The sequence below is a fragment of the Diorhabda sublineata genome, chromosome 9 (assembly GCF_026230105.1).
Source record: "Diorhabda sublineata isolate icDioSubl1.1 chromosome 9, icDioSubl1.1, whole genome shotgun sequence".
NCBI lineage: Eukaryota > Metazoa > Arthropoda > Insecta > Coleoptera > Chrysomelidae > Diorhabda > Diorhabda sublineata.
The window spans coordinates 25731865-25755236 of NC_079482.1; the positions used below are offsets into that span (position 1 = coordinate 25731865).

The window sequence follows — 23372 nt, forward strand, 5'->3', positions numbered from 1 at the left end:
ATGTCAAAAACTAACTCTAACGAACGTGTCTGACTAAATTAGATCGGGAAAGTAGCATAAACGAACGTATCTGACTGAAGGAATGTCATAAGCAAACGTCCCAGCGAACTAAAGTTCTTTGAATAGTCCTCTTGGACGAAAATATCTTATATAATAAAAAAAACAGTACGAACGAACGCACGTGACAACAAATGTCAAAAACTAACTCTAACGAACGTGTCTGACTAAATTAGATCGGGAAAGTAGCATAAACGAACGTATCTGACTGAAGGAATGTCATAAGCAAACGTCCCAGCGAACTAAAGTTCTTTGAATAGTCCTCTTGGACGAAAATATCTTATATAATAAAAAAAAACAGTACGAACGAACGCACGTGACAACAAATGTCAAAAACTAACTCTAACGAACGTGTCTGACTAAATTAGATCGGGAAAGTAGCATAAACGAACGTATCTGACTGAAGGAATGTCATAAGCAAACGTCCCAGCGAACTAAAGTTCTTTAAATAGTCCTCTTGGACGAAAATATCTTATATAATAAAAAAAAACAGTACGAACGAACGCACGTGACAACAAATGTCAAAAACTAACTCTAACGAACGTGTCTGACTAAATTAGATCGGGAAAGTAGCATAAACGAACGTATCTGACTGAAGGAATGTCATAAGCAAACGTCCCAGCGAACTAAAGTTCTTTGAATAGTCCTCTTGGACGAAAATATCTTATATAATAAAAAAAAAACAGTACGAACGAACGCACGTGACAACAAATGTCAAAAACTAACTCTAACGAACGTGTCTGACTAAATTAGATCGGGAAAGTAGCATAAACGAACGTATCTGACTGAAGGAATGTCATAAGCAAACGTCCCAGCGAACTAAAGTTCTTTAAATAGTCCTCTTGGACGAAAATATCTTATATAATAAAAAAAAACAGTACGAACGAACGCACGTGACAACAAATGTCAAAAACTAACTCTAACGAACGTGTCTGACTAAATTAGATCGGGAAAGTAGCATAAACGAACGTATCTGACTGAAGGAATGTCATAAGCAAACGTCCCAGCGAACTAAAGTTCTTTGAATAGTCCTCTTGGACGAAAATATCTTATATAATAAAAAAAACAGTACGAACGAACGCACGTGACAACAAATGTCAAAAACTAACTCTAACGAACGTGTCTGACTAAATTAGATCGGGAAAGTAGCATAAACGAACGTATCTGACTGAAGGAATGTCATAAGCAAACGTCCCAGCGAACTAAAGTTCTTTGAATAGTCCTCTTGGACGAAAATATCTTATATAATAAAAAAAAACAGTACGAACGAACGCACGTGACAACAAATGTCAAAAACTAACTCTAACGAACGTGTCTGACTAAATTAGATCGGGAAAGTAGCATAAACGAACGTATCTGACTGAAGGAATGTCATAAGCAAACGTCCCAGCGAACTAAAGTTCTTTAAATAGTCCTCTTGGACGAAAATATCTTATATAATAAAAAAAACAGTACGAACGAACGCACGTGACAACAAATGTCAAAAACTAACTCTAACGAACGTGTCTGACTAAATTAGATCGGGAAAGTAGCATAAACGAACGTATCTGACTGAAGGAATGTCATAAGCAAACGTCCCAGCGAACTAAAGTTCTTTAAATAGTCCTCTTGGACGAAAATATCTTATATAATAAAAAAAAAACAGTACGAACGAACGCACGTGACAACAAATGTCAAAAACTAACTCTAACGAACGTGTCTGACTAAATTAGATCGGGAAAGTAGCATAAACGAACGTATCTGACTGAAGGAATGTCATAAGCAAACGTCCCAGCGAACTAAAGTTCTTTAAATAGTCCTCTTGGACGAAAATATCTTATATAATAAAAAAAAAACAGTACGAACGAACGCACGTGACAACAAATGTCAAAAACTAACTCGAGCGAACGTATATTGCAATACGTATAAAAAATTATGTCAAGCAAACGCGTCTGACTGACTGAAGAACGCACCTCACCAAAGCTCTCTAAAAAATAGTTATATATACGAACGCACCTCACCAAATTTATTTAAGATTAGTTATAAACGAACGCATCTCTCCAAAATTATTTAAAAAAAATCATAAACTGAGGTAGGTATGTTACAGAAGAAGTGAAATAATCAGCATAAACAAACGTATATCACAGTAGGTGTCAAAGGACAACTTATGCGAACGCATCTCATCGAATAACATAAAAAAAATCAGTATAATCGAACGCACCTTACCAAAGTTCTTGCAAAACTGTCAAAAATCAACTCCAGGGAACGCATATCTCAGAACAGTGTCAAAAATTGACTTATACGAATACATATGATTGGATTAGATAAAAAAACATAAACGAACGTATCTGACTATGAAATTCTTTTAAAATTCAATTTTAAACGAACGTACTTGACCTCAAAAAACATCGTAAGCAAAAGTTCCTTATAAAAGTGAAAAAAATCAGCATAAATGAACGCATATTACGATATGTGTCAAAAATCAACTTAAGCGAACGCATCTCACCAAAGTTCTATAAAAAATGATTATAAACGAACGTACCTCAACATGATTTTTAAAAAAATATTAATTACCGAACGCATCTCACCAAAGTTCTTTCAAAAATTATCATAAACGTAAGTATACCTTACAAAAGAAGTTGAAACGTCAACATAAATGAACGCATAGAACAATAAGTGTCAAAAATCAACTCCAGCGAACGCATCTGATCGAAGTACATCAAAAACAATCAGCATAAACGAACGCATCTCACCAAAATACGAACCCTATAAGGTTTTCTTATTTCTTGGACCCTTTTTGATGCTAAATTGTTTTGATTTGGGTTTACATCGACAATCTGCATAATTATATCAATAAATATAATATATATAATATATAAAAATATATATTGATAGTTTTAAATGGGTTTGAACGTATAAATTGTTGCATTGCAAATCATATAGAATTCCGATTCAAAATTCACGTTTATTTGTTGAAATATTTTATTTTTAAAATCATAAAATGGAATGACAATAACAACAATTCGAATGCGAAAAGACTAAAAAAAATAATACAGTTTGAATGTCACTGATACATTGCCGTCACCAAGACAACAAATTGTTATTTAAAAATCTACACCTATAACCTCTCGAGTTATTTCTATTTTTTTCTAACAAAAAATATTCTTTGTCAAATAATATACATATATATTTATTAGAAAATACCTTGAACGTATCGGTTATCTATATTCTATTTAAATAATAGTTTTAAATAACTTGAAAACTCAAGTTTCCTTGGGGCGTGAAATTATTTATTTAATAAAAAAACATAAGGCTGAAACTCATTTTTGACAACGAAATGTCATAATAGAAATCTTAATTTCATTTATTAATCGATTATATCGATGTTGTAATAGAATTTTACGTTCATAAACATTCAAAATAAAAATCGATTTTATCGATATCTTAAGGGATGTTCGTGATAAATAAAAATCGAAGCGAATCATAAAACTAATATTAGCAATGTTGCCACACTTTAAAAAGTAGTATTTGTTAATTAGACAATTTTTCTATTGAAATAATAATACATTAAAAATAATGAACAAATTGAATATAAATATTCCACATTGTGTATTTATAATTTTAAATGAATTTAAAGTCGTTGCGTTAGTAGAATTGACCCTTTGAAAATATATTTGCGATACGACCTTGATACTGACCACTACAACATTTAAGACTTTGGTTTAGGACCCACGAAAGCGGGCAGATATATAAGGTCATCTACCCGGTTCGGTAGAAATGAAAAACAAATAAAAAATACGTATATTTTCGACAAAAACTAAATTGTGTCTGGTCAGGACGAGATGGCGGCTTTTTTTTTCTTCAATTTTCATCATTCCTTCTCTTCGCGTCTTAACAAGTGGTTGTTAAACGTTGGTTGAACCGAAAAAACTGCGTATTTATTCTCGTTTTGTTTTATTTAACTGAACCGACCATACCCCTTTTATATTTGATCGTTATAATACTCGCAAATTTACTTTTTTATTTTCACAATGATAAACCGCTTTATTGAATTGAAATTGTTATCAAAATGCACAAGTTTAATGTTAATGGAATTGATGTAAAAATATTTTCTAACCTAACTTAACCACGTATTTTCAGCTATTGATATTTTGTGCTTGTGCATTCACGTCGCTAATTAAATTGCTTAGAATTTATATATTTCGTATAACTGAATAAAAGCTCTTTCAAACAACATCAAATTTATAAAAATCGGTTCAGCAGAAGCGAACTTACACGCAATTTTCGATAACAAGGTTCCCACTCACCCCTACCACGTATTTGAATAAATATCTAAAAGCTGTAAAATGAAAAATGCTTAGAATTTGTTGAAGAATTCGATCAGCGTATGAAAGTGCCACTTAATTGGACAAATTTTATAAAATTTTTACTTTTTTAATTTTATATTTTCGAATAGTGGCGGATTTAAATAATTCCACGTGTTTTTCTAGGCCACTTTTCTTCTTTCTGTACCCCGAAGGTGCAATATAGTCCGTAAAGTAAGTAAATACTTTTTTTTCGTACATAACCTCAAATATATTAAGGTAAATAAGAAAATAGCAAACGGCCTTTATTATCAAAGAACATAATAATGTTAATATATTATTATAACAACTATGCGTTATCAAATACTCAAGAAATTATTATCAATCGGAAATTAACAATTACGCATATTTATTTATTGTTTTAAAACCCATAGGACAATCCGTTCAATATTTGACTGCAACTTACAAGTTTCTTCTTCTTACTTTGAATTCTTTGATACGAAAGTTCAATAAACTCCGAAAACCTCCTCGGATGTCCGTGTTATACTTACCTAGCCTAATACAGGGCCGTATTAAAAGGTAAATTGAATATTGAAAATTTTAAAATATGAAAAATTTTTGGAAATCACCTTTGGAGTGTTTTCATATTATTATGGTTTTAATTATGATATTAAATGACTATTTTATATATTTAGATATGTCATTATTACTAGCTTATTACAATTAATTTCGCTCTTCTTCTGTTTCTACGGATTTAGCAGAAGTGTTCGGGTATCTTTTTCTTTCGGTTAGTGTCATGTACTTTACTCTTTTTTCTTGTATTTTGACTTATTTGTTAAATGTATGTTTTGTATTCATGTCTATTTTCAACCCACTTATAATTAGTAGTGCCTAAATCCACGAATTAGCAGATCTATTTTTTTCTTTGTTCTTCTTCTTCTTTTTCTTCTTTTTCTTGTCCGACCCCCAATGCCGATTGTATAATCGTGAAAAATATATTTTCGAGATTTTTTTTGTGAATAAAATTTATGTAATACGTCCCTGTAGCTCAATCCCAAATTATTTGTTAGTAAATTATGAACATATTTTGACTAGTACCAGGATGAAACATGAGTACCATGACCCTAATCTAAGGAGAAAGTACTAAATGAGAATACAAATTTAACCTAATTTGAAACCGAACCGTAGGTACCGTGACACCAAATTTCAAACGAGTTTTTCTTTCTGTTTTTATGATTTTTTTAGAAACGTTACTCAATACCGACAGTGTCAAGAAAACGTTTGATGATGACAAAGGTTAACAACCTGTGCTATAAAATTCGTTGTATGTAGAGTGGTTAGAGCAAAGCTTGCTTTCCAAATTTTTAGTAAACTCTTTTTATGGTATACAGGGACAAGAAATTGTAACTAAAACTGAATAAAAACAGTAAAAAAAGACTCAATTTGAAAATTTTGCGTTTATCATTACATTCATTTAAGAAATTATCTAACAATAATTCATGAATTATAAATTGATTGATTTGATAATTGTTCCTAGCTTTTACATAGATATTATAAAAAAATATTTTTGAAACTACGAAATGTTTTAATATGAAGTGCTACTACCATGAAAGCATCTTTGTATTAAGAGTTGCATACTTTTACATTTTTATGAATTATCAATTCTATTTAAATAATGAAGTATTCATACTTCACGAACTTCATAATTAGAAGAATTGAATCATAAATAACTCATTCACTTATAAAATTTTTCTAGTTTTCCAATAAATATCACCAGAAAGAAACTGAAACTACTTAATGTTTCATTATGAAGTTCTACTATCATAAAAGCATCTTTGTATTAGGTGTTGTCTACTTTCAATTACTTAATATTTCATAGGACATGTACCACTAACATAAAAGCACTTTTGTATTAAGAGTTGTCTATATTTACATCGTTATAAATTAGTTGATTATAACTTCCACACGAATAATCGGATATTTATACGAAAACAATAATTAATACGTTAATATATATGTTTTTATTATAAATATAAAAAATAGATATCTATTTAACTATACCGATAAGTAACTAAAAAGTATAATAGAAATAGACCAAACTAGAAGAAGATTCCAGCTTCAAGTTATTATTTTAGGTTAAGGAATATCAAATAGTATATATTATTTGTTTTTAATTTGCGAAATGGAAGTCGATATAGATATAGATGATATAAATTTTGGTGATAAAATTAAGGAATTTTTAGAACACAAGTTAAACGAAATAAAGAATATTAATCTTTCGAGAGAAGAGAAAATTAAAGAAAGAAAACAGTATTTAAAGGAAATACTACAAGTAAATGGAAATTCTGAGAAAATACCATGTTTAATTACAGTGAATTGGAAAAAATATTTTAATAATAAATTTGTGATATGTTATAGTGTTTACGGAAACGATAAAACGTGAGTAAATGTGTATTTTTTATATAATTTTTTGTAATTTAATACTTAGAAATTTAAATTTTTTGTTTCTTCGTTTTCGTTCTGAATCAATCAAAGACTAGTTTTGATCGATTTTTATTTTGGTGTGGTTGTCTATACGAGGTTTGGTGGAAAAGATTTCACGAAATAAAAAATTAAAATTCAATAACTTTATTCTAAAAAAGGCAACACAACCTATCAATTAATTATCACAATTTCGTTAAATTGATGCAATTTCAAATACTTCAGTATACTTTAGGTAAATCGTTTTGCTCAAAGTCCTTCATACTAATAGCAGCCAACAAAGACGAGGGATCTTTATCCGTTGTACCATATTCCAAATAACCATTTAACGAGTAATTGAATAGCTCAAAATCATATCTAAAATTCGAATTGAATTAATTCAACCACTATTTCAATTATAAAATAATTATTATATAATACCTGTAGATGTGGTACAGTTGGAATATTTGCGATCTCGTTAGTTGCGAATAATATTTTTGAATTTGATTTTCAGTAGAACCTCTTCCGGGGTTCTTCCATTCGGGTTGAATGATATTTTCGAGCTTCGCCAATTTGATCAAATACATTTGGTCTTCTTGTAACGTTTCTGTATGTGCGATTATTTGAAAATCGAACATACACGGGGTGCAAAATTCCACTATCGGTGTCCAGTGCATATCTAATTCTTCTTTATTCTTTACACTATCTATTAGGTATTCGACGAATTCCTCGAAAGTCGGTTCTTTTTGTGTAGGAATTGGATTCTGCAAAAAAATTGTGTTTTGAATGAAAAAAATGTGAGTCAACCAACTACAGTGCTCAATACGAGGTTAAATAGAGAAATAGATTATTTTTTCTCGGACGATTAGAGCTAGTTTAGTTTTACAATACTATATATTGAATTTAAATATTTACTTACTTTTTTATATCGATATTTCTTGATGATCTCATTGCCTAATTTTTTATGATATGTGTTGGGAAGTGCGTATTGTATTTTGTCGCGATAAGCTGATAAAAGTCGTTCTAAAGGGTGTCGAGCTATTAAAAATGATATGTAAGTGTTGAAAGCTTTCCTAAGTTCTTGTAGAGACGGTCGGGGGTATTTTTGTCTAGCTAACGTCATAGGCACTATCTTTGTTTTTTTTAAAAATTTCGGACTATAACTGAAAATAAATAAATAAATAAAATATAGGCATTAAAACCCGTAAAAATTTTATTTTTTTAAGACTCACCCAGCCAATATATTAAAATTGTACATCCAAGAAGTGCTGGCGGCTTTGAAAATATTGCACCAGATTAAACGATGTTTATTGTCAATTAGGAATTCCCATGGGTTGGGCTTGTGCAAAGAATCGTTCCCCGGTCGGTCTAAATTCAATAATTTACACATATTTTTCATGTGTTCTCTTCGTCTTTCCATTCGTTTTGATATGATTGATATGTTTCGGTTGAGATATGCTTCCACGGTTGGTTTTTCGATTTCAACAAACTGGAACATAAAACTATATCAATATAAATAAATTTTTCATCGAAACAATTAACAAAACTGCTGGAGCGCATTTATTAGCAAAAAAAATAAAGATATACTGTGGTTCGAAGTGATTAAAAATTTCTGGTCGATCTTAGTCCAAATATTCTAAGCCCAGCAGTTGTTTAAATGCATTTGGGAAGAGTTATTAAACGTTTTTGGTTGATTTTAGTCCAAATCTTCTAAGCCCAAGATTAACAGTTGTTTAAATGCATTTGGGGAGAGTTATTAAACGTTTTTGGTGGATCTTGGTCCAAATCTTCTAAGCCCAAGACAAGCAGTTGTTTAAAAGCATTTGGGAAGAGTTATTAAATGTTTTTGGTTGATTTTAGTCCAAATCTTCTAAGTCCAAGACCAGCAGTTGTTTAAATGCATTTGGGGAGAGTTATTAAACGTTTTTGGTGGATCTTGGTCCAAATCTTCTAAGCCCAAGACAAGCAGTTGTTTAAAAGCATTTGGGAAGAGTTATTAAACGTTTTTGGTTGATTTTAGTCCAAATCTTCTAAGCCCAAGATTAACAGTTGTTTAAATGCATTTGGGGAGAGTTATTAAACGTTTTTGGTGGATCTTGGTCCAAATTTTCTAAGCCCAAGACAAGCAGTTGTTTAAAAGCATTTGGGAAGAGTTATTAAACGTTTTTGGTTGATTTTAGTCCAAATCTTCTAAGCCCAAGACCAGCAGTTGTTTAAAAGCATTTGGGGAGAGTTGTTAAACGTTTTTGGTTGATTTTAGTCCAAATCTTCTAAGCCCAAGACAAGCAGTTGCTTAAAAGCATTTGGGAAGAGTTGTTAAACGTTTTTTAATGGATCTTGGTCCAAATCTTCTAAGCCCAAGATCAGGAGTTGTTTAAATGCATTTGGGGAGAGTTATTAAACGTTTTTGGTTGATTTTAGTCCAAATCTTCTAAGCCCAAGATTAACAGTTGTTTAAATGCATTTGGGGAGAGTTATTAAACGTTTTTGGTGGATCTTGGTCCAAATCTTCTAAGCCCAAGACAAGCAGTTGTTTAAAAGCATTTGGGAAGAGTTATTAAACGTTTTTGGTTGATTTTAGTCCAAATCTTCTAAGCCCAAGACAAGCAGTTGCTTAAAAGCATTTGGGAAGAGTTGTTAAACGTTTTTTAATGGATCTTGGTCCAAATCTTCTAAGCCCAAGACAATCAGTTGTTTAAAAGCATTTGAGGAGAGTTGTTAAACGTTTTTTAATGGATCTTGTTCCAATTTTTTAAGTCCAAGACCAGCAGTTGTTTAAATGCATTTGGGGAGAGTTATTAAACGTTTTTGGTTGATTTTAGTCCAAATCTTCTAAGCCCAAGATTAACAGTTGTTTAAATGCATTTGGGGAGAGTTATTAAACGTTTTTGGTTGATTTTAGTCCAAATCTTCTAAGCCCAAGATTAACAGTTGTTTAAATGCATTTGGGGAGAGTTATTAAACGTTTTTGGTGGATCTTGGTCCAAATCTTCTAAGCCCAAGATTAACAGTTGTTTAAATGCATTTGGGGAGAGTTATTAAACGTTTTTGGTGGATCTTGGTCCAAATCTTCTAAGCCCAAGACAAGCAGTTGTTTAAAAGCATTTGGGAAGAGTTATTAAACGTTTTTGGTTGATTTTAGTCCAAATCTTCTAAGCCCAAGACAAGCAGTTGCTTAAAAGCATTTGGGAAGAGTTGTTAAACGTTTTTTAATGGATCTTGGTCCAAATCTTCTAAGCCCAAGACAAGCAGTTGTTTAAAAGCATTTGAGGAGAGTTGTTAAACGTTTTTTAATGGATCTTGTTCCAATTTTTTAAGTCCAAGACCAGCAGTTGTTTAAATGCATTTGGGGAGAGTTATTAAACGTTTTTGGTTGATTTTAGTCCAAATCTTCTAAGCCCAAGATTAACAGTTGTTTAAATGCATTTGGGGAGAGTTATTAAACGTTTTTGGTTGATTTTAGTCCAAATCTTCTAAGCCCAAGATTAACAGTTGTTTAAATGCATTTGGGGAGAGTTATTAAACGTTTTTGGTTGATTTTAGTCCAAATCTTCTAAGCCCAAGATTAACAGTTGTTTAAATGCATTTGGGGAGAGTTATTAAACGTTTTTGGTGGATCTTGGTCCAAATCTTCTAAGCCCAAGATTAACAGTTGTTTAAATGCATTTGGGGAGAGTTATTAAACGTTTTTGGTTGATTTTAGTCCAAATCTTCTAAGCCCAAGATTAACAGTTGTTTAAATGCATTTGGGGAGAGTTATTAAACGTTTTTGGTTGATTTTAGTCCAAATCTTCTAAGCCCAAGATTAACAGTTGTTTAAATGCATTTGGGGAGAGTTATTAAACGTTTTTGGTGGATCTTGGTCCAAATCTTCTAAGCCCAAGATTAACAGTTGTTTAAATGCATTTGGGGAGAGTTATTAAACGTTTTTGGTTGATTTTAGTCCAAATCTTCTAAGCCCAAGATTAACAGTTGTTTAAATGCATTTGGGGAGAGTTATTAAACGTTTTTGGTTGATTTTAGTCCAAATCTTCTAAGCCCAAGATTAACAGTTGTTTAAATGCATTTGGGAAGAGTTATTAAACGTTTTTGGTTGATTTTAGTCCAAATCTTCTAAGCCCAAGACAAGCAGTTGCTTAAAAGCATTTGGGAAGAGTTGTTAAACGTTTTTTAATGGATCTTGGTCCAAATCTTCTAAGCCCAAGACAAGCAGTTGTTTAAAAGCATTTGAGGAGAGTTGTTAAACGTTTTTTAATGGATCTTGTTCCAATTTTTTAAGTCCAAGACCAGCAGTTGTTTAAATGCATTTGGGGAGAGTTATTAAACGTTTTTGGTTGATTTTAGTCCAAATCTTCTAAGCCCAAGATTAACAGTTGTTTAAATGCATTTGGGGAGAGTTATTAAACGTTTTTGGTTGATTTTAGTCCAAATCTTCTAAGCCCAAGATTAACAGTTGTTTAAATGCATTTGGGGAGAGTTATTAAACGTTTTTGGTTGATTTTAGTCCAAATCTTCTAAGCCCAAGATTAACAGTTGTTTAAATGCATTTGGGGAGAGTTATTAAACGTTTTTGGTGGATCTTGGTCCAAATCTTCTAAGCCCAAGATTAACAGTTGTTTAAATGCATTTGGGGAGAGTTATTAAACGTTTTTGGTTGATTTTAGTCCAAATCTTCTAAGCCCAAGATTAACAGTTGTTTAAATGCATTTGGGGAGAGTTATTAAACGTTTTTGGTTGATTTTAGTCCAAATCTTCTAAGCCCAAGATTAACAGTTGTTTAAATGCATTTGGGGAGAGTTATTAAACGTTTTTGGTGGATCTTGGTCCAAATCTTCTAAGCCCAAGATTAACAGTTGTTTAAATGCATTTGGGGAGAGTTATTAAACGTTTTTGGTTGATTTTAGTCCAAATCTTCTAAGCCCAAGACAAGCAGTTGCTTAAAAGCATTTGGGGAGAGTTGTTAAACGTTTTTTAATGGATCTTGGTCCAAATCTTCTAAGCCCAAGACAAGCAGTTGTTTAAAAGCATTTGGGGAGAGTTATTAAACGTTTTTGGTTGATTTTAGTCCAAATCTTCTAAGCCCAAGATTAACAGTTGTTTAAATGCATTTGGGGAGAGTTATTAAACGTTTTTGGTTGATTTTAGTCCAAATCTTCTAAGCCCAAGATTAACAGTTGTTTAAATGCATTTGGGGAGAGTTATTAAACGTTTTTGGTGGATCTTGGTCCAAATCTTCTAAGCCCAAGATTAACAGTTGTTTAAATGCATTTGGGGAGAGTTATTAAACGTTTTTGGTTGATTTTAGTCCAAATCTTCTAAGCCCAAGACAAGCAGTTGCTTAAAAGCATTTGGGGAGAGTTGTTAAACGTTTTTTAATGGATCTTGGTCCAAATCTTCTAAGCCCAAGACAAGCAGTTGTTTAAAAGCATTTGGGGAGAGTTATTAAACGTTTTTGGTTGATTTTAGTCCAAATCTTCTAAGCCCAAGATTAACAGTTGTTTAAATGCATTTGGGGAGAGTTATTAAACGTTTTTGGTCGATCTTGGTCCAAATCTTCTAAGTCCAAGACCAGCAGTTGTTTAAACGCATTTGGGGAGAGTTTTTGGTGGATCTTGGTCCAACAGTTGTTTGATCTCATTAGATCAGGGACAAGCGAATGTAAATCGGTAAATTCGGCACGTTCGGTAACCAAGAAATTAAAGCAGAAAATGAAAAAGTGTGTAACGAAGATACCGAAAGAAACAGTGATAACGAAGATTAGTAAATAGAAGGAAGGATACGTTTAGACTCGAATCGAACGTAAAAAATGGTATAAAAAAACATTTGAGATGTTTCGGACACATAATAGAATGTTACAGTGATGTAGAAAAAGTTGAATAAACGGCCGAATCAGAAGGAAATTGTATAGAGAAACAGGAAATAAATGACAGTAAAAGAAGCAAATTCCTTCGATTGATGTTATTTTAAATAATTGGATCTCGTTGGGTTACGTAAAGTTGAAATATTTTTCCATGTATACATAAACTCGGCCCCCAGTTTCGTTTTTTTTTTTCTTGTTAAATGGAATATAAATAGAATATCTCGGGACATTGTGTTGTAATATAGTTAATTTTAGAATTTTTAAATAGACCAGACTAATTAACGATTCATTTCAACACAAGATACGAGGTCTGGTTAAAACTGCAGCTGAAGACGCCATCGCCGTCCATTCCGACTGTAATATTTTCCCGAGATCCGGCTGCCCGATAAACAACATCCTCTACGTCCGTTTCTTCGATTCCTTCTACCAAAAAGTCTGCAAAACTCCCTGGTCCATCGGCATCCATCCGGCACCTTTTCCGGCATCTATGATAGTCGTTTTATGACGTTTGAAAGCTCAAGGCTTCGCCAATGAGTTTGATAAGACCAGAGTACGTACTACGATGGTTAAAAAATCACAAATATACAGAGTGAATCATTTAAATTTCGATACTAACCTGGTGTCGTACGTATGTCGAATGACGCGGTACCGGTCGCGAATATCGATCGGTAGCTACCATTAGTACCAATAAAACCGGTACTATACAAATGGCGGTAAAAAAAACGACGCATCTTCTAATTACTCTCCATCCATTCGCTCGAGATTTTCTTCTTTTTTTCAGTCTCATCGTTTCGGTCAACTTTTGTATACCAAACAATCGTCGCGATCGACGTGTTCGGTTATTATTGATGGCGGATCGAGCATCACAGTTAACTGGAAAATTAATAGATAAAAGGATTATTTTTATATTTTAAGTCGAAAATAAAAATAGATCCTATATCAGATTAGATAACGTCAAGGTCAACATCGCGATAGTTCATTTTGGAATATAATCCGAAAGATTTTCGCTTAAATAATAAAAATAGGTGAAAAATCGTCTCGAAAATCAATTTTTTCTTTCAAAATATCCCGTAGAAATGATAACAGTTTCTAATAGACGACGCGCCAGTACGAGGGAGTACCCAAAAGTAACCGGAATAGAGTGGAGCTTTCGTAGTACCGATGCCTAGGGGAAAAATGACAAAACCTCGTTCTGGACGTCCATCGAATGTCCGAATCGATCAGTGGAATATCTTGGAGCTCGGTTCAGCAAACAGGTGACCGGTTCTTCCACCATTTAAACGCATCTGCACACTCGGCCGTCACTGATAGCCAGTTTTTGGTGTCCCACGCACCTTATTCGCCTGACCTGGTTCCGCAGTTCGTTAATAGATCTGCTGTGTATTCGAATGTACAAAAGATGGCCGCTAAACCGTCGAAAATGAGCCTCTATCGGTAGTGGTTTCGATGTCATTTGAGAACCCTTCGCTAAACCGTCGAAAATGAACCTTTTCAGAACCCTTTGACGTCGTTAGTCCGTGTTAGTGTAGGGGATTTCATTCCGACTATTCCGCGACGTATAATCAAACTTTGCGGATATACCTCGTATATATAATTACGTTTGTAAACGTTTTCTTTTTCTTAATCGATTATAAATGCGCGTCTACGATCGATTATTCATTTTTGAAAATACTTTAAGTTGTTTTTAATATCGTTTCAACTTTCGATATACGAGGGTCGTCCTATAAATACCTAGTTCGGTGTAGATATGACGGTAGTTGGTTGAAAAATTAATTTATTAGAAAGTAAATAACGTTTTAACACGTTTTTTTTTGTTTGGTATAAAAAAGAAAAAAAAACTATTAACGGCGAGCAAAAACGGCCGTTTGCACCCTATTCGCCAGATTTAACCCTCTCGGATTATTTTTTGTTGAAAATACATTTTTTTTCGACAAAATTTATGTGTTTCCTTTGTTTCTATTATTTTCTATAGAATAAAGATAATTTAACAACAAAAAAATAATCGTGTAATTCGATATTATTTATGTAGTTACATTGTAGATTATTTATTATAAATTTAAAACACTTACCCACGGAATAATTCCATAATTAGCAACGTATTATCAACAATATTAAATAATTACGTCGAATTTGTGTTTATGGTGATTAGTCAAATGGCAATGAGAAACTGTCGGTGTTTTTTTCATGTAATTTCCCATGTAGTTGTCTAAAATTATCTCTTGTACGAGGTGTCCGCGATAACTAGCGCCGAAAATACGATATTCAGACCAAATCGACCGTTAATCGTAAAACAAAATCTATCCCTATCTATGTACCCCGGCTTTTGTTGGTTTTTTATAACCACGAGCCGTACAGAACAAAATAGGTTTGTATAGATCGCCCTGTATATTAAAGATTATGATTTTGGATCACCCCGTTTCGCTTTTTTTTAATTCGGTTCACAGTTTTGGTATTCCCTTTAACAATTTCGAAAAATAATCGTTAAAATATTTCGAAAAACGTAAAATCGAAGTCAAATTCAAGGATCTAACGACTGTTCTTTTTTTGTCCTGACACAAACACGCCTCCTTGGGTTCGTGTGCCGGCAGGACATGGACCGGATCGTCCGTTTGATCACACGTGCATCTTTCGAATCCTTTTTGCGAAGGTCCCGAATGACCCAGGTCAAATTGACGTCCTGGAAGAGGTTTCTCGATCCAGAAAGACCCCCAATCTCCCTTATCTTCGTCGCTTGTCATTTTTCTATCACCAAAACGTATTTTTTCACGAAGACTTTACTATTTACTGTTGTAAAAACCGCGTTTTTGGATCTTTCGAGGACTAAACTACAATCATAAACACCTAGGAAATATAAACGCACCCTCGTATATTTATTGGAACGTTTTATGATATGGGTACAAAGTTTTGATCGTCGCGGATATTCGATTGAACGAAACGGTCACTTACCATATTGAAAAAACGATTTGATTTCGATAAAAAAATTTTTTTCAATAAGTCTCACTAATTTTCCCGGCGAAAAAATTAACGTAAACTATTAAACTACGCATTGTATATATAATGGATGAAGATACGCGTCTGTATATTCGAAATATGATATGAAGAACCACCGGGAATTGTTTGTTCTCAGAAGGGTTTCTTGTGTTGACTGCAGTGCAACGCTTGGAAATCAGGTCGATTTCGATGACGGAATTATATTGGAGATTCTGCGCTTCGCCGCGTAGTACGGGGGATTAGTATGCGTTTCGAGAGATGAATGAATCGACGCTAGACAGATTGACGACGCTTCATTTTCGTACGAATTAAGGGGATTCGTACAAGAATTCGTTCAAACTTATTATATATTCGAATATTATGATCCAGTAGGACGACCTGTACAATATAAAGATTAATTTATCAATCGATTTTTCAACGAAAAGTTTTTGTTTGACTCGATAAAATTTTTTTTGGATAACCTCGTATATGATATTATCGGAATATTGTTAATTTCGAACGGAAATAAAGATGGTTCAAATATTTGTTCAAATTTATATGAAAAAAATTACACTTGGCAACTACGCGTAATCATCTTTAGTTGGTATGATACGTTTAGGTCATCGACATCCGCGGGAATTATAACCTAAATATATTTAATAATGAATCATACATATGTTTAAATTTGAAAGATATAGTAAATTTTAATAATGTTACCAAATGAATAAATAAAGTTTTAAGGCATTAATACGAGTTATGATGTAAAAATTAAACGAAAGAATATTTTAAAGTCAGCCATATTTACGACAATATATTAAATAGCGACGGTCATAAATTGTACGACAAGAATTATAAATGTTGCCAAATGGTATTGAGTGAAGGTAGAAAAACGAAACTTGTGATACGTGTTTATTTCCGATCGTGTTTACTATTTTTATTCTATATTTTTAATGCGATTGTTTTACAATTTTGAAAATGCCCGAATTTTTAAATTCTAATGACTTTTCGTAAAGCTACTTTGATCGATTACAGTCATAATATAAATAATAATAATTTATATTTCTGCCTCAAATTTCCTCTAACAGTAAAAAAGAAATAAAAGTTTTAGTAGTACATCAGGGAATTTTGCAGAAAAATCAGATTTATTTCACTATTTTTATTATGAAAAATATATATATTTTTTTTTCATTAAAAGTAGTTCTATACTGATAATCACAATTATGTATTTTGCAAGTCCTAAACCCTAAATTAAATAGAGAAATCCTTCATTGTTTTACTCACATAATATCGTAATTTGTAAAAAAATTTTGTTTTCTGTATGGCATATAGCGGCAACGTTGCGCTCTTTTCCAGCTGATTTATATTTCGTGACCGTAGTTGTCTAAGGGAGTGAACATTAGCGTATCGTTCTAACGAAGAACCTTAAAAAGCGTGTTTGTTTTCATAGTTCGTAATCTCCAATTTCCACTAGCCGAAATTTATAAATAAAATGTGAAAATATTAATCTTTGATTATCTCAACTAAACAATACATTCTGAAGTCATTAAAATGTGTGAATTGAAAGATTACCAAGCATAAATGGGACAAATACAATGTGATACAAGTGATTAAATATTTACGTGTCTTCATTTCCTGATAAGAAATAAAAATCAAGAATTTTAATTTCTTCTTAATTACTCACTGTAAGTAAAAGTTCATTCTACATATAAATTTTTTATATTGATAGGTTATTCATCACGCGTTATTTCGATTTATTTATTAGTTCAATTTTTCTGCTAGCATTTAGTTTGTCAAATAAGAAGTGCCACAATTCGCCCTGGGAAGTTTTCGATGTATTCCATCAAGATTATTATTTTGCTCTATTTATTTTTTATAATAATATATAAAATTTTTTTGAGGTTAAGTCGCCCCTAATTAACTTTTCAGTACAGCAAATTTGGTTGTCTACCTCGCAGGCGAAAGTTCCTCGGGTCATATTTGGGTTTCTGTGAAACGTCTTTGCTTTATTACGGCCCTTATACCTTGTTAATTTCGGAAATTGTTTTATTTTTGTAGATCGTTGGGGAAATTTGAATTGTTTTTAAATACATCGCTAACATCGAATTACAAATATTTGTTTTACTCGAAACGCGGTGTTTCATGTAAGAATGAAATAAAATGCGAAAAGATAACTGACGATTTGGAAAAAATAAATTTCGTATTCTCATCATCATCGGAAACATACCTCGTTGTTGTAATCGATGATATTAATTTTTTGGATAACCTCGTATATGATATTATCGGAAAATTGTTAATTTCCAACGGAAATAAAGATGTTTTGATCGATTTACCGGAAGTGAAAATATCGCCTGAGGATTATACGTCCAATGAAGTGGTAAGTACTTAAAATGATTTTGTTGAAAAAAATTTCACTTGAACTCAAGGTCGAAGGTTAAATTTTTGTTTTTCTATTTTTTTTTTCGTACTTATCTATGGAAATCCGATTAATAATCGATTCACAGAAAAACAATAAAGTAAACCGGCAACGTTGTAGCGCGATGCCGGTATACAATCAGCTGTTTTACAAAAAGATTTTTAATACAATTGCGAAATATTAATCGACGTATCATTTTTTTAGAGTGATGTGTCATTAACAACCGGCAAATTGGATAATATTTTAGCAGTACTGTCTACAACAGAAAAAATAGAATTGATGTTATTTTTTCCGGAAAATTGGAACGTCAATTTAGACAGTACTTTCGAAATCCATTGTTCGTTGACGAAACTACAATTACGTTGTAATTGTAAATCGTATTTCGCGGCTAATCGTTTATCGCAAGCTTTCGTTAATACAATTTTAGAATTACATTCGATTCGAACAGTCGAAGAAATGTCCGCCGTCGTTCATTTCATGTTAGTATCATTTTATATTCGAATCAATTTTCAAATCTACGCGAACCAAATATCCGAAAAACTGATACACACTTGGCAACGTCGTAATCGTTTCACCAGTAGCTCGATGGGATTCGCTCCCCATTCGTGTTTCCGCGGTCAAATACAAATACAAAAATCTTTTTGTATGCCAGTGTTTATTTTTATTTCGCGTTGATTGGTTCGCATAAATTTGAAAAAAAAAATATTTATTTACATTCCCGTACGTGAAAAGATTAATTTGTTTTAGTTCGAATGATGGTATGTTGTCATTTTTACATCACGTTCATAAACAGATACCAGGTTTAACGATAATTCCGATGATATTTTATCGACATTATAAAATAAGGGATTGTAATGTTGAACGTAGATCGGAAATTTTGCGACGTTTCCAAAATAGCGTAAACCGGGAAATAGAACTCCTAGAATCACTTGGGGGTAATTCAAAAAGTGCAGCTAAATACAGATCGAAACTTATAAATACGGAAAAAGAAACTGATATTTTATATTTAAAATTGTGTCAAATAAATAATTATTAAACGTTGTCTTTAATTTCACCAACTCGAGCTTTAATATTATGAAAAGTATTTGTTTCAAATATTTGTTCATATTTATATGAAAAAAATTAAACTCGGCAACTACGCGTAATCATCTTTAGTTGGTATGATACGTTTAGGTCATCGACATCCGCGGGAATTATAACCTGAATACATTTAATAATGAATCATATATATGTTTAAATTTGAAAGATATAGTAAATTTTAATAATGTTACCAAGTAAATAAATAAAGTTTTAAGGCATTAATACGAGTTATGATGTAAAAATTAAACGAAAGAATATTTTAAAGTCAGCCATATTTACGATAATATATTAAATAGCGACGGTCATAAATTGTACGACAAGAATTATAAATGTTGCCAAATAGTCTTGAGTGAAGGTAGAAAAACGAAACTTGTGATACGTGTTTATTTCCGATCGTGTTTACTATTTTTATTCTATATTTTTAATGCGATTGTTTTACAATTTTGAAAATGCCCGAATTTTTAAATTCTAATGACTTTTCGTAAAGCTACTTTGATCGATTACAGTCATAATATAAATAATAATAATTTATATTTCTGCCTCAAATTTCCTCTAACAGTAAAAAATAAATAAAAGTTTTAGTAGTACATCAGGGAATTTTGCAGAAAAATCAGATTTATTTCACTATTTTTATTATGAAAAATATATATATTTTTTTTCATTAAAATTGATTCTATACTGATAATCACAATTATGTATTTTGCAAGTCCTAAACCCTAAATTAAATACAGAAATCCTTCATTGTTTTACTCACATATCGTAGTTTGTAAAAAAATTTTGTTTTCTGTATGGCATATAGCGGCAACGTTGCGCTCTTTTCCAGCTGATTTATATTTCGTGACCGTAGTTGTCTAAGGGAGTGAACATTAGCGTATCGTTCTAACGATGAACCTTAAAAAGCGTGTTTGTTTTCATAGTTCGTAATCTCCAATTTCCACTAGCCGAAATTTATAAATAAAATGTGAAAATATTAATCTTTGATTATCTCAACTAAACAATACATTCTGAAGTCATTAAAATGTGTGAGTTGAAAGATTACCAAGCATAAATGGGACAAATACAATGTGATACAAGTGATTAAATATTTACGTGTCTTCATTTCCTGATAAGAAATAAACATCAAGAATTTTAATTTCTTCTTAATTACTCACTGTAAGTAAAAGTTCATTCTACTTATAAATTTTTTTATATTGTTAGGTTATTCATGACGTGTTATTTAGTTTGCACAAATAAGAAGTGCCACAATTCGCCCTGGGAAGTTTTCGATGTATTCCATTAAGATTATTATTTCGCTCTATTTATCTTTTATAATTCCAAACCAAATATTCTAATTGTTTTTTCAATTATTCATCCACTTACCTTCGTGTCCTTTTTTATAATTAGTTTGCCTTTTCAATTATCTCACTCTTTTTATTCAATATCCATGTGTTTTTAATCTTATTATATGTTTCTCCAACTGTTTCTTTTTTCTGTTGCATCATCTACTTCGTCACAGTTATAATCTAATGAAGTGGTTTTAAAAATGAAAATGCGAATAATAAACAAGTATAATATATTAAAATTCTTGTTTAACAAATTATAAAACAATAAAAACAAGTCACAATAAATATTTACTAAAATTTATATGTTTCAAATATTATTACGCAATTAGACAGATCTTGACATCAGTCTCGATTTATATTGGTAAAATTAGTGATAATCTTGGCAACACCGTAGCAGTAATAAATAGACAGACGTAAAAAGATCATGAATTTTAGGTTAAAATAATCGGAAGTGATTTTTTTTTAATTTCACGAAATATATTTAGTTTTGAAACGTATTATGTAAAATGCAACTTTATAGTATTATTAAGGTGAGATAGAAAACTAAAAGTGGTAGAAATTTTTACGTACTTCAACACTGATGTCGTTACAAATTGTGAAACTCGCGTAATAGTACAGTCAAGCGAAGACAATAATAATAAAAATTCATAAGGATACTTATCAACTAGTTTATTTTGATCTAACTTTCTTTATAGGATATAAAAATGCTCAAATCAATTGTTCTTCATACTTTACATCACAGGTACCATGAAGTTTGCACCAATTTAAACGAGTCAAAGGCATCTACTAAATTTTTTATGGAATTTGTTATATTTGTATTATGTCTGCAGCCTTTGACTTCACTATTTATATACATAATCGAATGATGAAAAAAAAACATAAAATATAATAATTAAATTTAAATATATTTTTAATTAGTGAAAGTTTCGAAACATTTAGGAACTACGTTTGATAAACTATCCGACATAATTCGAGCAAATATTCGATATTTATTTTAAATCATAAAATATTAATTTAAAATAAAAAATACAATACAAATTATCAATTAAATATATTTGAAATGGAAATATTTACACTTTTTATATTAAAATATTGGGACGTCCAAAAAGGGCCGCACCGGATCTGCGGTGTTACTCATCAGATCAGAAGCTAGTCGCAAAATATTCATTTTGTTTTTACGAATTTATTCATTCTTGGAAAATATTGCACACAATTATTAAAATTACTTATATCTAAATAATTTATTTATAAATATACGTAAGTAAAAAATATTGCACGTTTCACATTGCACGTAATCATAAATATTGCACTTAGTTCTAACTATGTTTTTATTTGGCAAAGTAGCTGATCTCAATTTGATTTGAAATCATTTACATGGTTTTCCAAAATTCAATAAAACATTTCAATAAGTTAGATAACGGGTAAAACTAATACCCGTTGTACGGAATTCTAGACATAATGAAAGTGAACGTGTTAAATATATTATAAATATGAAATAACTCAATGTAATATAAAAATAAAAAATCAACGGCTTCGAAAACAAATCGATTTTGTAGAATATTTCTAAATACAGATCACAAAACTATTCGATTTTAAAAATGACAGCGGTCAGAATGGGTCGAATAATCAATAGAACGTAATCGATGTCGTTTATAGCTATCTCTTTTCAATATAATGAGTTGATAATAAGGCATCTCATAGAACGCATGTATTATAACGTATTTCTACAGTAAATAGAAAAGGATAGAATATTATAAGGTTTGTGTTTACTCGTAGAATTAAATACGGAGAAAACATACATACGAGGGCGATTGTATAAATACAATTTGTTTGTTGGGAGAAATAATTATTTAATATTGATCGAATTACGTTATTGTCGTATATTTGGAATAGTTTTATTATTTATAATCAAAATATTTTATACGATTTTGGAAAACCTACTCTTATATCTATAATTTGATTGAGGATTTTCTCTTAAAAACTAAATTATTGCACTTCCGGCCGTATGAACATATATCACATAAAATATTGCAACTTTATTGTCGTTTAATAGTGACTTAGAAGACGAGAATATTAAATACTACAAATTTACAATATTGTAATTGATTTTGATTCATATATTAGTCAATTTTATAGTTAAAATAATATACAAAACACTTATTTTTATTAAAATATGTAATAGCCTTCCCGGGAGAAGTAGAAAAAAATTACTTCATAGAGTATTTGTTTTAGTTTAGTTTGATATAGTTCATTGTAAGGTTGGTAGTTACTAATTTGGCGACAGAAAAAGATTTATCGCCTTTATTAACATTTTTTCTAATGTTTAACACACGAAACAAAGTGGTAACTTGGTCCGACAAAATATCAAATACTCTACTGATTATTAGAGATTCTTCCAAAAGCAACAATTTGTAAAATTTTTGAAAATTTGTGGAATTGAAGAACAAAATTGTGAGAAAAATTTTGCAAATCTCATTGAAACTTTGTAAAAACTTTGCTTAAGTAAGTAAAATTCTGTAAAACTTTATGAAATTTTGAAAAACTCTTGAGAATTTTGTGAACTTTTGTGAAATTTTCTAAAACTCCACAAAACCACACTGTTTGAAATTATGTGAAATTTTAAAAAACTAAAAATTTTGTGAAATTTTCTAAGACTTCACAAAATCTCGTAAAAATTTTGGGAAATTTTGAAAAAATCTTTAAAATTTTGTGAAATTTCGTAAAAATTCATGAAAATTTGCAACACTGTTTGAAATTATGTGAAATTTTAAAAAACTAAAAATTTTGTGAAATTTTCTAAAACTTCACAAAATCTCGTAAAAATTTTGGGAAAATTTGGAGAAACTGCAAAAATCTTTAAAATTTTGTGAAATTTCGTAAAAATTCATGAAAATTTGCAACACTGTTTGAAATTATGTGAAATTTTA

At 31.1% G+C, this 23372-nt stretch overlaps 2 protein-coding genes across 3 annotated transcripts; one reads left to right on the forward strand and one right to left on the reverse strand.

Moving 5' to 3' along the window:
• The first annotated feature begins 6431 nt into the window (after window positions 1-6431).
• On the forward strand, window positions 6432-19080 carry LOC130448617 (uncharacterized). The gene is made up of 4 exons (XM_056786048.1): window positions 6432-6779; window positions 17686-18004; window positions 18248-18522; window positions 18791-19080. The coding sequence occupies exons 1-4, from the start codon at window positions 6523-6525 to the stop codon at window positions 19077-19079; spliced, it is 1140 nt and encodes a 379-aa protein (XP_056642026.1). The 5' UTR covers window positions 6432-6522; the 3' UTR covers window position 19080.
• Window positions 6946-15809, reverse strand: LOC130448618 (carbohydrate sulfotransferase 11-like). Of its 2 annotated transcripts, none has more exons than XM_056786050.1 (6): window positions 15607-15809; window positions 13277-13533; window positions 8033-8289; window positions 7720-7963; window positions 7242-7564; window positions 6946-7178 (listed from the first exon to the last, which is right to left on the reverse strand). In XM_056786050.1, exons 2-6 carry the CDS (start codon window positions 13445-13447, stop codon window positions 7043-7045), a joined length of 1131 nt encoding a protein of 376 aa, XP_056642028.1. In that variant the 5' UTR covers window positions 13448-13533; window positions 15607-15809; the 3' UTR covers window positions 6946-7042. The 2 variants fall into 2 exon arrangements, with proteins under 2 accessions (XP_056642028.1, XP_056642027.1); XM_056786049.1 differs by lacking the exon at window positions 15607-15809 and adding an exon at window positions 14730-14845 and having other exon boundaries at window positions 6947-7178.
• Window positions 19081-23372: the final 4292 nt, after the last annotated feature.

Bases quoted from the DNA above. Each gene is read 5' to 3' on its own strand.
- LOC130448617 (XM_056786048.1), top strand. From the start codon at position 6,523: ATGGAAGTCGATATAGATATAGATGATATAAATTTTGGTGATAAAATT. The intron at 18,005-18,247 runs GTAAGTACTTAA...TCATTTTTTTAG, and splicing joins ATTATACGTCCAATGAAGTG to AGTGATGTGTCATTAACAAC. The intron at 18,523-18,790 runs GTTAGTATCATT...AATTTGTTTTAG, and splicing joins TCCGCCGTCGTTCATTTCAT to TTCGAATGATGGTATGTTGT.
- LOC130448618 (XM_056786050.1), bottom strand. From the start codon at position 13,447: ATGAGACTGAAAAAAAGAAGAAAATCTCGAGCGAATGGATGGAGAGTA. The intron at 7,964-8,032 runs GTGAGTCTTAAA...ATTTATTTTCAG, and splicing joins AATTTTAATATATTGGCTGG to TTATAGTCCGAAATTTTTAA. The intron at 7,565-7,719 runs GTAAGTAAATAT...ATTTTTTTGCAG, and splicing joins AGAAATATCGATATAAAAAA to AATCCAATTCCTACACAAAA.